This window comes from Triturus cristatus, chromosome 11 (assembly GCF_964204655.1).
Source record: "Triturus cristatus chromosome 11, aTriCri1.1, whole genome shotgun sequence".
NCBI lineage: Eukaryota > Metazoa > Chordata > Amphibia > Caudata > Salamandridae > Triturus > Triturus cristatus.
The window spans coordinates 857,384,391-857,398,313 of record NC_140594.1 but is presented as its reverse complement, the minus strand read 5'-3'; the positions used below and the strand labels follow the sequence as shown (position 1 = coordinate 857,398,313).

Below are 13,923 nucleotides of genomic sequence, written 5' to 3'. Positions count from 1 at the left end.
AGACCCCTGCACCCCCAGAGCACTGTCCTTGCCAAGGGAGGGTGGGCACTTCTGTTGCTTTGGATGGTGAAACAGTGGGTGGACCAGGAACATTAGACTTCATATCAAACACTGAAATCCTAACACAGTAATACAAGTATTGGTACCATTGTTCTAGGTTTGAAGACTAACCCTGTGCAAGTGGATCTGTGTAATGCAATAACTGTGTTTTTATATTGCTTAGTGTCTATGTGCTAAATTACCCTTGGGGTCAGAACTCCAGCCCAGAGGGTGGTAGAGACTTCTGGTATTCACTGTGTATCTTAGTTTTATATGTAGTATATTTTTGCTTGTGTGTGTATGAAAGAAATTTTCTTTTATAAAGTAAAGCACTGATTGGACAGTGATCTTATTAGCTGGTATTACAGCGCAAGCTGGATTCTGAATGTCTAGCCCACCATACCTCTTTGAGTAAGCCTTAGACTACTCTGTCTCACTGCCCTGAGAGAGTCAGGTACTGTAAAGGAGTACTTGGTTATCCAGTTTATGGTCCAGAAGTACTATTGCCCCACAACACCAGCGACGACTACTCCAATTTATGCAAATGGAGCCCAGTAACCCTTCACTGCCCAGGTGCCCCAGGAACCCGGTCGTCACAGACAATGATATCTTTCCGACACTGTTGGCCTAGTAGAAACTGTCATCTTCTCATGTAATTTACTGCCTTGCTACATTTGATATGCCCAGGTGGACATTCTTCCCTGAAATGGCTTTAGCCACTTCGGAGGGGGGGGGGGGGGGGGGGATCATAGGGGCAGGTGTACCGTACAAGCGCAGCAGACCCTATTCATACAGGGAATGGTAGCTTGTCTGGCTCTGTCAGCAGTTCTTCAGACACATCAAGACAGACCTATGTGCCTATCCAGGGAGGCACTGAATTAGTCTCCTGGCATGTATATGCAAGTAGGTATGCCATTCAGAATTTATGACTATGCTTTCTGTCAAAGATCTCTAGAAGGCACAACTCAAAGTGTGTCTGACTCACTGTTTTGTTGAAGACACCTCCCTCCCCAAATTGTGTCTGTTGTGGTCAAGTGCAGACAACTACTATACAAACTATTTAAACAAGTGGTTCTTAACCTTTTGACTCCTGTAGACCCCCACTTAATCATTACTGGAATCCGGGGACTGAAACATTATTAAAATGCATGAACTCCCACTGAGTAATTACTGGATGCTTGGGATCCTGGTCTAAGTTGTTGCGATAATTCGAACAAAAAAACAATACATAAAAATAGAGAAACAAGCAGTCATCAAACAAATATACAAATGATGACATTTTATTTCGTTTCACAAACAAAAAAGATGTAAACTCTAAATTTTAATTTATTGGGAAGGTTGAATCTTTTCAAAATTGAATTTAGGCTATTCATTGTCCATATTATATTTTGTTTGACGCACTTGCACTGCTTCCATGAATCAATCTGAGGACACTAACAATTTTTAGCCTTCAAATTCCTTCACATTTACAGAATGTTTGTAAAATAGTGCGTTTTGCGTCTATATTTACATACACTTTATTAATCTGTTAAAATTATTCACTTTTCTAAGCAGTTGCAGACCACAGGGAAAGAACCACTGGTTTGAACCAAACGACTGCACAGCTGACACCATACCTAGTTGTTGACATAAAACCAACTTTTGTCTCAGTTGAACCATGTATATTGTTCTATTTTGCAAATGTGCCTATCTGACATGGTTTGTATACCAATCACTGCATATATCAGTCACCTCAGCACTGCCCCTTGATGATTAGGTTATAAATGTATATAAATCATTCATGTTTATGAAATAGAAATAGAATCAAATAAATCTCAATTTCTAACTGACATACTTCATGCAATTTTCCTAGGAGGCAACAAGTAACTTATTCTGTTGTGAACTTGTGAGAAAGATATGCATAATTTAAATTAATGCTTCACTACCTAATGGTTTACCACAGGGTGACTGTATACTAGATATGCACACTTAAGGTTTGTAGGCCTGTAAACACATATGCCAACGATTCCAAAGGAACCCTTCTCCTTACTTCAATTATAGCCACGTGTTCCAAGGAATATCGTGGAAGCTCCTTCTTCTATCAGTTCTGGCATGGCTGATGTGTCACCACTATGAGATTACCAAAGTGAGAGTCCATATTCACTAATCACAAAACTACGGTTCTACTAATTTTCATTGCTGGGATCTAACCAATGTTTGCAGAAGAGCTCCTAGCAATTACATTCCTACACATGTAGAGCTTTTTGGTTGGGTTGTGGTCTCCACCTACACTTTGGCTACAATTTTATATCACTCTTCCCTACCCATGTGCATTTTGTGCCCCCCTTTTCAGTCCTCTTATTTTGGGCAGGAGCTGCAGACACGAAGAAGTTATATGGTGATGGGCACTCTTTGTTTTAAAAAAAAAAGTATTTATATAACAGAGTTTATGTTTCTCACAACAGACATTTTTTCTTTTCTTTGCTTGGAAGGAGGTGGTGTTGAGGTGCCAGGGGAGTGCTCGCCCAGTGTGAGGTGCTAGTAGGGAATAACCTTGACACCCATAACTTGGACCAGTGGAAATGGAGTGTAAGAGGGCACTATAAACCTGGCTGTTCTTATATAAGTATTTTTTTAGGAATGCCTGGTTCGCAATTGGAGGGTCCTGATCTAAGAGCGAGTAGTGGCTCTGCCATCCAGAATTCTGTTTTTCTATGCACTTTGGATGAGGCTTTTGTACGATGAGGATGCCTGAAGGGAAAGCTGTCATTTTGGTTGAGGTCCCTTTACTGTAAGTTGCTTCACAGACAAAGATGGTCTGTCAGACAATGATAGTATCACATACAGGAATTCTCTTTCAAAGTGAGAGTCTTGGTCTCAGTAAAAGATTGACTTACTTACTCTGTCTTTTTTACTCTTCCTGCAGTGAATGTCTTGCTGAAGAGGAGGATGAACACAAGTTTCTTTCCATCCTTGCATCACTGTTGACCAAGCTTCATCTCCTCATCGCAATGTTGTCCAAAGTGGTGGGCGCATAATGTGCAGGACTTGACTGAGCTGGATGTCCCTTAGAGAAGTAAACAGTTTCCCGCTTAACAATGTTGCATAGCCGTCTCTAACAGCAAGGACAGTTTTAGAATTATGAAAACAAAAGAACTATTATGGATGATTTGGCCCATTCATCAAGTGCGGGTATAGTACTCGCTTATCGTCATTGAGGTATGAGTCCAAAATTGTTCCCCATGCTTTTGATTTTATTTTTTATTTTGATTTTTCAGGTACTAGTAGGGCATCTATAAGCAAAACCTGCCTGTCAGTTATTACACATCTTACTAAAAGGTACAGAAATGAGGACGAGCAACCCCACTTAAAAGCCAAGTTGTGGACAAGATAAATGGGAAAAAAACGAAGAAAAGACAGACACAAGAAAACAGTGGATGTGACTTACGCACTATGCAATGCCCTCGTGACTATTAGCTGAACTGGAGGAATGTGAGAAAAGATGGGCATGTGTATATAACAGCAACTTATGTAAAGGAAAGCATTAAGAAATGTGACGTGTGGTGGTATGTTAATATGAGGATGGTACTGAATTTACTCAGCTGTGGCTTCTTCTTTCAGGTACACACTCAGAAGGATAGGCTCAGAGTGAAATTCTCACAACGATAAATGCACGACAGACTCAGTGACACAATAAAAGTGCGATGACTGATCAAAGTTTTTTAATACAGAAGAGGATGATGTAAGCCTCAGGACAGGCAGTCATGTTTGGTACAAGAAATTGTTATCGTGGTCTACGTTACAAAACAGAAACGGTTAAAAAGTATGCATCACATTACCCTACAGTAATCCACCCACTTGTTTTAAAATTACCCATAAAAACGATCTTTATAAGCTCACTATTTTGGGTCCCACCTTTTCGGCTGAGCTCGTGCTTTTCGTGGCTCTCCTGTAGAGAACCCCAGCACTTGCTCGGTGAAGAATTGTCTCAAGGGTAGTTTGATGAGTATATATTACCAGGAGAAAACACCCAAGATCCACACTAGCAGTTGAGTCACTCGTTATTATTGACTGGGGGTGAATGTTTTGATTTGTTCTGCATTCCGTCCATCAATTGTGTGTCTTTTGCTTTCACGCATTAAGTCCACCAGTTATGCCCAGACGTGGGTCCTGGGCTCACTGTGCCACTGGAATCAAGCTATCCTGACTGAAGAGGGGTGAAACCCCGAAACCGGTCCTAGGGTGCTTGTTTCCGGTCCAGGGGGGATCTGGATTGGCAGTTCGGCTGGACTGTTCCCATGAGGCACAGGGTCACGACTGATCTGCATATGGCCAGGTCTAAACTGGGGTGGCATGGTGAGCAAAAGAATGATGGATTTAACCCAGATCTATTGACTGGGGGTGAATGTTTTGATTTGGTCTGCATTCCGTCCATCAATTGTGTGTCTTTTGCTTACTCGTTATTCACCAGCTCAAATGAAATCCACCAGGATAGCAGGGCATTGACTACCTTGAAGCAAGCATTGGTAAATGCACTAGGTTTCGCCAATGTGATTAATAATACGCTGTTTATTGTTATAAGTTGTAGCTTGCTGAGAAGGGGTACAATATAAGTTACAGAAAGTCTGTTAAAGTGTTATGACTTGTTTATGTACAAAAGGCAATATATTGTGCTACTAGTGGTACAGTGCAGGTAAGTAATAGCAACATTGTGAAACATAAAATGAAAGAGGGAAATAATAAAATGAATTTATGTGATAGCAATACCATGTGTTTAGAGGAGTTCTGACAACTTTTGGCCACGGCGCTACTGCACCATTCAAATCATGATCCTATTGCCTGTAAGGTAATTGCACTTGTGACTGCCTGTTTAGTAGTAAAATATTGCAAAATTTGGTGTGGAGAGGGGTTCCTAGAGCTTTGGGCCCCGGTGTCACTGCCCCTGCTACACTATTGAAATCATGACCCTAATGCTTGCTAGACAACTGCACTTATGATTGCCTGTTTAGTTGTAAAATATAGCAATATTAGGTGTTTAGAGGCGTTCTGGAAACATTCAAATAACGATCCTGTTGCCTGCAAGATAACTGCACTTGTGACTGCACCATTTAAATGGAGCCCCTTTCATCTGCAAGGTAACTGCAATTGTGACTGCTTGTTTAGTAGTAATATATACCAATATTAGGTGTTTAGATGAGTTCTGACAACTTTTTGGCCCTATGCCAGAGCACCTGCTGGACCATTCAAATCATGACCGTAGTGCCTGAAAGATAACTGCACTTGTGACTACCTGTTTAGTTGGAAAAAAATAACAATAATCGGTGTTTAGTGGGGTGCAGGGAGCTATTGATCCCGGTGCCACTGCACCTGCTGCACTATTGAAATCATGACCCTAGCACTTGCTAGATAACTGCACTTGTGACTGCCTGTTTAGTAGTAAAATATAACAATATTTTGTGTTTAGTGAAGTTTTCACATCTTTTGACCCCGGTGCCACTGCATCTGCTGCACCATTTAAATCAAGTCCCTATTAACTGCAAGGTAACTGCCTGTTTAGTAGTCAAATGTAGCAATATTATGTGTTAGAGGAGTTCTGACAACTTTTGGGCCCAATGCTTTTGCACCATTCAAATCATGACCATGTTGTCTGCACGGTAACTGCACATGTGGCTGTCTGTTTAGCAGTAAAATATAGCATAGCTCTTGTAAATTAACTTTATTTTTAACATGCAATGTTTATTACAACAATTTGCATTTTATCATAATGACCAAATGTATTAAGTTGAAAAAATCAATCCGATAATGCCAACAACATGCAAAGAAAGGTACTGAAGCATGAATAGGAAATGCCACAAAGTTTTACGGTTAAAGCATCTGCTTTACACAACTAAGCACTAAAAAGCAAGAATTCCAGCATACTATTAGAAGCTGTCTTCCTTTTACGTGGTAAGATATCTTATCTTGACAGTGAGTGGGGCTTAAACAGTGTAAACAGCTTTAGTAGAAGTATCGTAAATAGATGCACCCAGGAGAAGTTAGCAAATAAAAAGTTCCATGGAAAAGTGAATGAACACATTAATTTGTCGATGGGTACTGATAAGAGCCCCCTTTTAAGATATATTAAATACAAGAGATTTCAAAAGCACATCGTAAGTGCTGTGCAGGCGAAACCTAAAAAAACTGCCTTTGTATGAGAAAACTCCACCAAAGGATTACCTTTTCCCAGAGTTTTCATTTCCTTGGGTACAAGTGTGCCGATTCACAAAGACATTAATGGGTATCTGACATAGTACTACAGGATTACTACTTCACATTCTCATAAACGCCTTTGTGAATCAGTCACAATATACTAAGCAAGATCAAATACAATGCACTTTGTCTAGGAGTCTGTGACTATTTATGTATACGTTGGGGCCAGTGTGTGTGTATTTGCTCTTTTCTGTGCAATGTATGCTTTTTGTCTAATAAATTTCCCTCTTTTTCAATTCTGGATGCTTTTCTCTTGTTTGGACATTGTGAATCTGCCACTTGGGTCACTGTGATTACACAAAACAGATAATCGCCCAGGTATGGCTTCAGTACCTCTATATTGTCTTTTAGAGCCAATCAGTCTTGTAATAAGGACGGAAAGTAGGATTGCTACAATAAGGGCACAAAATCCAGTTTATTTGGTTTACAACTGGCCAATTCATACAAGGGAAAGCGTTCTAGCATTTAGGTCAACTCCAGACTCTAAAGTTGTGCCATATTTATCAACAGGGTGGACTAAATGGTACACACACAAAAACATGTATCTCTTACATTATATTCAGTTGAATAAGCACTAGGCCACATTTCGAAAAGTTGTGTACGATTGTCAGAAGCTTAGAATGCAGATTATCAGTAATAATGGATGGAGCAAATGGGTGTTGCTCACAGTGTAAAGGAACATACCACTGTGCGACAAACCAAAACTCAAATTCTGTCTTCACCACGTCAAGTACCCCCTCTTTTTGGGGTCTCACCAGGTTAATTATCCTTAGCCCCAAGAGATTTTCATATAGTTTAGGTCTTTGGGGAGAAAAGTATTCTAACTGGTAGTTCTCCCTCCCTCCTTTGAGCTATACTAATAGGAATATAGGGGAAGTTAGGAAAAGATAGACATGCCAAAGGAACTCTTGCATGGTATATTACGCTACCCTCCCATAGTGTTTATCGTTTGCTAATCTAAATCAACTCATCTGTATTAAAATTAACAGAATACCAGTAAACAGTAATTTGAAACAGCGTGAGATTGAAAAGAATGTACACCCTAACATTATTTATGCCATATCCCCAGTGTTATCCCTATTTGACCTCACCCATACATCCCCTGGCTGCCAAGCCTTGTAACATCCCCCTACATACCTGCAGCAGACCTGATGGTCTTCAGTATAGTGTAACTTTGGGTAGCAGGCCTCCCAGTATCTTATCTCTCCCCCACTAACTAATTTAGGAGAACTTATACACATTATCCAGAAGAAACATTATCCAGAGTTAAATATGTATGTTACTCTAGGTCGCAGGTCTTCAAACTGTGGGACGCGCCCCCCTGGGGGGGCGTGGATGGGTTCCCAGGGGGGCGCAAAGGCCTCTGCAAGCACATGTAAATGAAGACGCCTGGAAGTGCGGCGATGTTTATTTGCTGCATTTCCAGGCTGTCTTCATTTACTCTGAAGCCCTCAGAGTGCTGTGGGGCCAGAGGTCAGTGGGTGTGCTGCTGGGGGCTCACTGGGCAGTGTCTGGAGTCTTATTGAGACTCCATAACGCCTGAGTTTTCACAGGTCTTCAAAGACCATTGGCACATTTACATACCTTTGGAAACTGGTTACCGAGGCTTAGTTTTTTTTCTGTTTCCAGTACCCCCTGGGCCCCCACTCGACCTATTTTTCCATTGTATTTTACATTTACTGATGTAGTGTGAGAATGCTTTTCATGAAAAGGAATATAAAAAAGGGTTGCCAATAGAAAAAATGCCAGCCATGTATGTTTAAAGAGCCTGCAAAGACCTTGCTTTGACACTAAATAGGGTCTTAAATAAAAACGTATGTATTCATTTGTAATGCGACTTTCTGTCTGTTCCATTTATTTTCAGTCATGAATCATTCAGGCAGCCCTAGAGCACATTTAAAAGTGCTTTATATGTGCTTTTCGAAGTATGCACAGATAAGTGCTAAAAATAGGGCTTTGGGTACTGTTTATTTTTGTACCGTCTGGGACATCAAAATAATGAGCTGACAACCCTAATCATATGACTGGAAGTTTGTTGCAGGATCAGCACATTATTTATTTCCTTCACCCTCGATTCCCTGATAAATTCCGTAATAGCAATAGTTTAATTTATATCTGAAACCCTACGCCCCGTCAATAACATGCTGATTAACTTCAAGTGTCTGGGAATTCACCCTGCATTCAGACAACTCACTCCTCATTCTCACCCTTCACTTTCACGCTCACCCTGCTCTCACAGCGCAGTTATGGTTTTTTCGCATTTGCCACATAATCCATCATCTGCTACATAATTTGCAGATTATAAAATGCAGCAACACATGTTACCTCACAGTGGAAGGCCCTTTCTAAAGGTTGACTGCTCACCTTTCTGTTGCTTGTTGCTATATGTGGGTGTTAATGTGGTACTTATGAGGGGCAATAAAGTCCAGGACAATGTGAACAAGTGTAAAAATAGCAAAATATCACAGTAATGCTATCACAAAAAATGCAGCATAATTTGCCTTTGCTTGCTGCAAAATTTAGTCAACCATGCTGCATAATTTGGCCTTCTCCTGCCGCATAATTCCAATGGCCCTATTTATAGTGCTGTGAGGTCCCAGCCTGTGGCAGAAAGCACTGTGAATATGTAAGTTTTAAATCAGTATTCACATACTCTAAGCTAGTCTGCTGCAAAATGATGCAGTGATTGAGATAAAACAAATTCTTACAAAATATACTTTTTAGTAATAAGTAATCAAACTGTATCTAATGCAGACATTTTTGTAAGTGTCTCCACTATTCCAGATGATAACTTCTTTACATTACATCTTAAAAAGAATAGATCTTTGCCGCCATAAAGCTTTAAGCAGATCCTCTGGAATGATTCAGCAGAAGAGGACAACATTATGCGGCACGTTTGACTAAATTATGCAGCAAGAAAAGGTAAATTATACGGCACAATACGCCACATTTTGTGGTTAGCATTACTTCATTTTTTGTCATTTTAACTCCCGATAACGCTGTCAGGGGAAATATTTCACCTCATTAGGACCAGTTTAACACCCAAATACAGCAGTAAGCAACTACAAGATTACCAGTCAATCTTTGCAAAGGGCCTTCCACTGCTCCGGAACTCTATCACGCTTTAAGTAACTTTTGTTCCGTTTGAGCTAGAATCAAGTATTTTTTGTTGAAATCTGCAGATTATGTAGCAAATGCAGTAAACTGATAATTATGTGGAAAACGCTGCTGCTGCAGTAACTCATAATTCCAGTGGCCCTGGCTTTAAGTGACTCAATCAATTAATGGCTGTTAAGAAAGCTGGTTTCTTTTTTGACTTTCTGCACTACCACCACACACTTCGATTTCAGGCAGAAGCATCTCAAAGTCAGTATTAACCATTCAGGGGCAGTTTTTTTGTGAAAGCGGAGTCCATGGGTGGCAGGTAGAAGGCCAGCAGGGTTGCATTCAGATCCAGAGCCCTATTCCTCTAGATCCCTGGGGCCTCACAATAATGGTCTAGGAGACAGAGGAAAGGAGCGAGATTCATATATATTGTAAAAGAGAAGGCTCATAATAGGGAGCACTGTATGCGGACTCATTTTTATGTTTACAAATGGCCAGAGACCACTTCTTCAGAGAGATACCCCAAAGAAGGGGGCAATATAAGTGTTTTTTTTTAAAGGGACATTCATTAGTGAAGCTGGTACTGCTGCCAAGTGTGTAAGTGGGCACTGATGGTTACCATAAAGGAGCAGATGCAGCAGGACTGGGGCCCAGGGATTTGGGGGGCCCACTGCATCACAATTATGACTGTCTACCTTTAGAAAAAGGGGCATCAGAGCTTATTGTCCTTTCAAGCATTAGGACAGAGGTGATGATCCGTCTTGGTGGGGAAGAGGAAAAAGGGGCAGAGGAGATAGCCTGCTACTCAGGACTGCAGTTATTATTAGTGCAGCAGGTATAGTTGCATTGGGGTCAAAGAGTGTGAGGGGCTCACAACACCCCAATTATGGGCAGCAGTTTGTTTGGGATATCTGTTTTTGTTTGATTCATTTGCTGTTTTATAAATCTCATATTTGGTGCGGTTCATAACCTTTAGAAAAAGTATTCCTGAAATTATCTCATAAGCCCCGCTCCCCCAATCCTTGCCATCAAATTTTGGAGGGGGGCCCGACCTCAAAACATTTTGCTTAGGGGGGGCTCAGAGTAAAAAAGTTTGAAGACCTCTGCTCTAGGTTGCCCCCATGTCTGTATAACTGTGCAATTGACTAGTGCTGTGCCCTACCAACCTCCATACATCTTTCTGTTGCATTAACCACATTCTATATTTCTACACACCATATCTTGCTTAGGAACAAACAACCTCTCCCCACTTTAATGTTTGTAACATTAGATTCTGTATTAACGATGCAATCCAAACAGACAGACCCACAGTTAAACTAAGTACACGTGTTAAAAATACTTTACATACATTTCTGATGATTTATTTTGCGTTACATTAAACACATTTGCTTATCACACTAAATTCCATTAAGACAATATCCTCTTCATCGCATCACGTGATCACGAGACTAGGCCAATGTTTGCTTTCTGATGGAATGAATGAAAATAAATTATAAAGTGAATCAGTGACCTCACTGGGGTTTTCCTGGCATCACACGATTGTGGTAGAAAGCTATTAAGAACAAATCCGGGTTCTATTGCCTTATGAAAAGCAGACTGAATTTAAATGGAACTGAAGTAAGCAGGCATAGTGTTTCATTATTTGGACAAGATATAAGAGAGGGGCCCAGTTGTTTTCACACACTCTCATCGACCTTGTTGTGGCCAAACTGTATATGCTTTTAACAACTGCACAAGATCTTTCTACATTATACATATCCCTGTTATTTCTAAGCATGATGAAACTTTTCACATCAAAGCTTCTTCCACCTTGCAATAACAGCATTCTCTTCAAACCCCCACCCCCGAACAGATTCTTTACCATAATTTTGGCTGGATAGCTTGTATCCTTCCACTGCTTACATTCAGAGAACTAATTTTTCCTTTTTCTTTTAGAACGAACCCCACTAGGCTACATGTGTTTTCTTGGTCTCTCCACTACACGCAAGTGTGATGACCCTACTTGAGTCAGTCCTGTTTTAGGCCCAACTTGATGCCCTACAGGAAATCTTTTAGATAGTAGAGGAGCCACCTCACCTTTCATAGGGCGGCATGTATAATCATAGGTGCCACCCCTCACTTAGGTAGGTACGCTACTACCAGAGTGGACTCAACCAGAAAAACCTAACTCTGGGAGCTCAAGAGAAAGTAATACTCTGAACAAGTGCAGGGTTCCAGTTAAAAATGACCAGGGTAAAACCAGAATTTCCCTTAATTCAGTGGTTACCCGTGTCACGGCAAACGTTTTTGGGGATGTTCATGAAAACATAATGGTTTTCTTGGTCTCTAACCTGGTCGTGTGTGGGATTCCATATTCACACCCCTGCACTTTCCTTGGCGCTCTCCCACCACCTAGTTTGACAGTTACGTCCCCTATCTGACCCCATCCTGCTCAGCACCTTTTTTTTTTTTGTAAACCGTGCCTCCTGCATTGCCCTATTACCCCTCCCTGCTCACAGGGCTTGTCAGCAGTTTACTTGACCCCTCTCATCGCCTGTTGTTGCCCAGCTCAGCTATTTTTCCAGGCCACCCCTTCATGAAAGTGCACATTTGAGTGTGTGTGTGTGTATGTATATATATATATATATATATATTATTATTATTTTATTTACCTAAGATGGATGTCTGTCATCACGGAACAGAATTTTTTTTTTACATGGCAGCTTCATCATGACGTATCTAGGCATTTGAGCATATAGTTCATCGAAGCTGATGCCACAGTAGTGAGTAAACATCAAGGGGTGTGATCCAGTAAGGTCCACTAAATAGGGAGGGATCAATGGCACAATACAAAATCTATAAAGAACCCCACATGGCCATTGATGAAAATAAATTGAAAAAAACATACACATTAATCTAGTGTGTTCAAGTATTTATCTTGTTTCTTGTTCCATGAGCTTATTTTTACTTGTGTTTCCCATTTTTTGATAATCTCATATTTCCGGTACAGACAACACGGATATGTACAACAATTAATACAGATAACATAAATCAAAAGTTACAAAACAACTTGTTAACTAAATTAATGTGCATGTTGTGTTTTTCCAATTTATGTGCATCAGTGGCCATGTGGGGCCACAGTAGTGTCATGATGCCCTTGTGCTTGCGAATGATGACTCATGCACATGTATACATTTGGTAGAGGCTGTCAAGCATCTGCAATTACCATGTTTTTGTACTCTTATTGATGCTAAACAGCATCAATCAATCAATGCACTTATAAAGCGCGCTACTTACCCGTGAGGGTCTCAAGGCGCTGAGGGGGGGGGGGGGGGGAAGGGGCTGCTACTGCTCGAAGAGCCAGGTCTTGAGGTGTCTTCTGAAGGTGAGGAGGTCTTGGGTCCACCGTAGGTGTGTGGGGAGGGAGTTCCAAGTCTTGGCGGCGAGGAAGGAGAAAGATCTGCCGCCGGAGGTCGAGCGGTGGATGCGGGGGACTGCGGCGAGGGCGAGGTTGGCGGAGTGGAACTGGCGGGTGGGGGTGTAGAAGCTGAGTCGGTCATTGAGGTAGGCTGGTCCGGTGTTGTGGAGGGCTTTGTGTGCGTGGGTGAGGAGCTTGAAAGTGATCCTCTTTTCGATGGGGAGCCAGTGAAGATCCCTCAGGTAGGGGGTGATGTGGTTGCGGCGGGGGATGTGGAAGGTCAGTTGGGCGGAGGCGTTTTGAATGCGTTGTAGTCGTCGTAAGTGTTTGGCCGGGATGCCTGCGTCGAGTGCGTTGCCATAATCTAGCCTGCTGCTGACGAGGGCCTGGGTCACAGTCCTTGTTTCAGTGGGGATCCACTTGTACATCCTGCGGAGCATTCGGAGGGTGTTGTAGCAGGGGGAGAAGACGGCGTTGACCTGCTTCTCCATGGTGAGGGAGGAGTCGAGGATGATTCCCAGGTTGCGAGTGTGGTCGGTGGGGGTAGGTGCTGTTCCTAGCGCGGTCAGCCACCAGGAATCGTCCCAGGCTGAGGGTGTGGGTCCGAGGATGAGGACCTCCGTCTTGTCTGAGTTCAGCTTCAGTCGGCTGTTCCTCATCCATTCGGCGACGGCTTTCAATCCCTCGTGGAGGTTCGTTTTGGCGGTGGTCGGGTCATTGGTGAGGGAGAGGATCAGCTGGGTGTCATCGGCGTAGGAGATGATGTTGAGGTGGTGTCGGCGGATGACCTGTGCGAGGAGGGCCATGTAGATGTTGAACAACGTCGGGCTGAGGGATGATCTCTGGGGTACGCCGCAGATGATGTCGGTGGCCTTGGAGAGGAAGGGGGGGGGGGGGAGGGAGGCGTACGCTCTGTGTTCTGCCGGAGAGGAAGGAAGTGATCCAGTCCAGGGCTTTTCCCTGGATTCCGGCTTCTTGGAGGCGTTCCTTCAGTGTGCGGTGGCAGACTGTGTCGAATGCGGCCTATAGGTCCAGGAGGATGGGGACGATGTTTCTCCGTTGTCTAGTTGAGTCCTGATGTCGTCTGTGGCTGCGATGAGGGCTGTCTCGGTACTGTGGTTTTCCAGGCGGCTCTTGAGGGATGATCTTTTGGC

General features: G+C 42.4%; 1 protein-coding gene across 4 annotated transcripts in view; it reads left to right on the top strand.

Annotated features, from left to right (window-relative positions):
* INPP5D (inositol polyphosphate-5-phosphatase D) overlaps positions 1-6,503 on the top strand; it is a 660,212-nt gene extending 653,709 nt beyond the window's left edge. For all 4 annotated transcript variants that reach the window (XM_085634688.1, XM_085634689.1, XM_085634687.1 and 1 more), the window contains one exon: positions 2,945-6,503. In XM_085634688.1, coding sequence (XP_085490814.1) covers positions 2,945-2,947 — 3 coding nt within the window. In that variant the 3' untranslated portion in view covers positions 2,948-6,503. The remainder of the gene's footprint in view (positions 1-2,944) is intronic.
* The last annotated feature ends 7,420 nt before the right edge of the window (positions 6,504-13,923 follow it).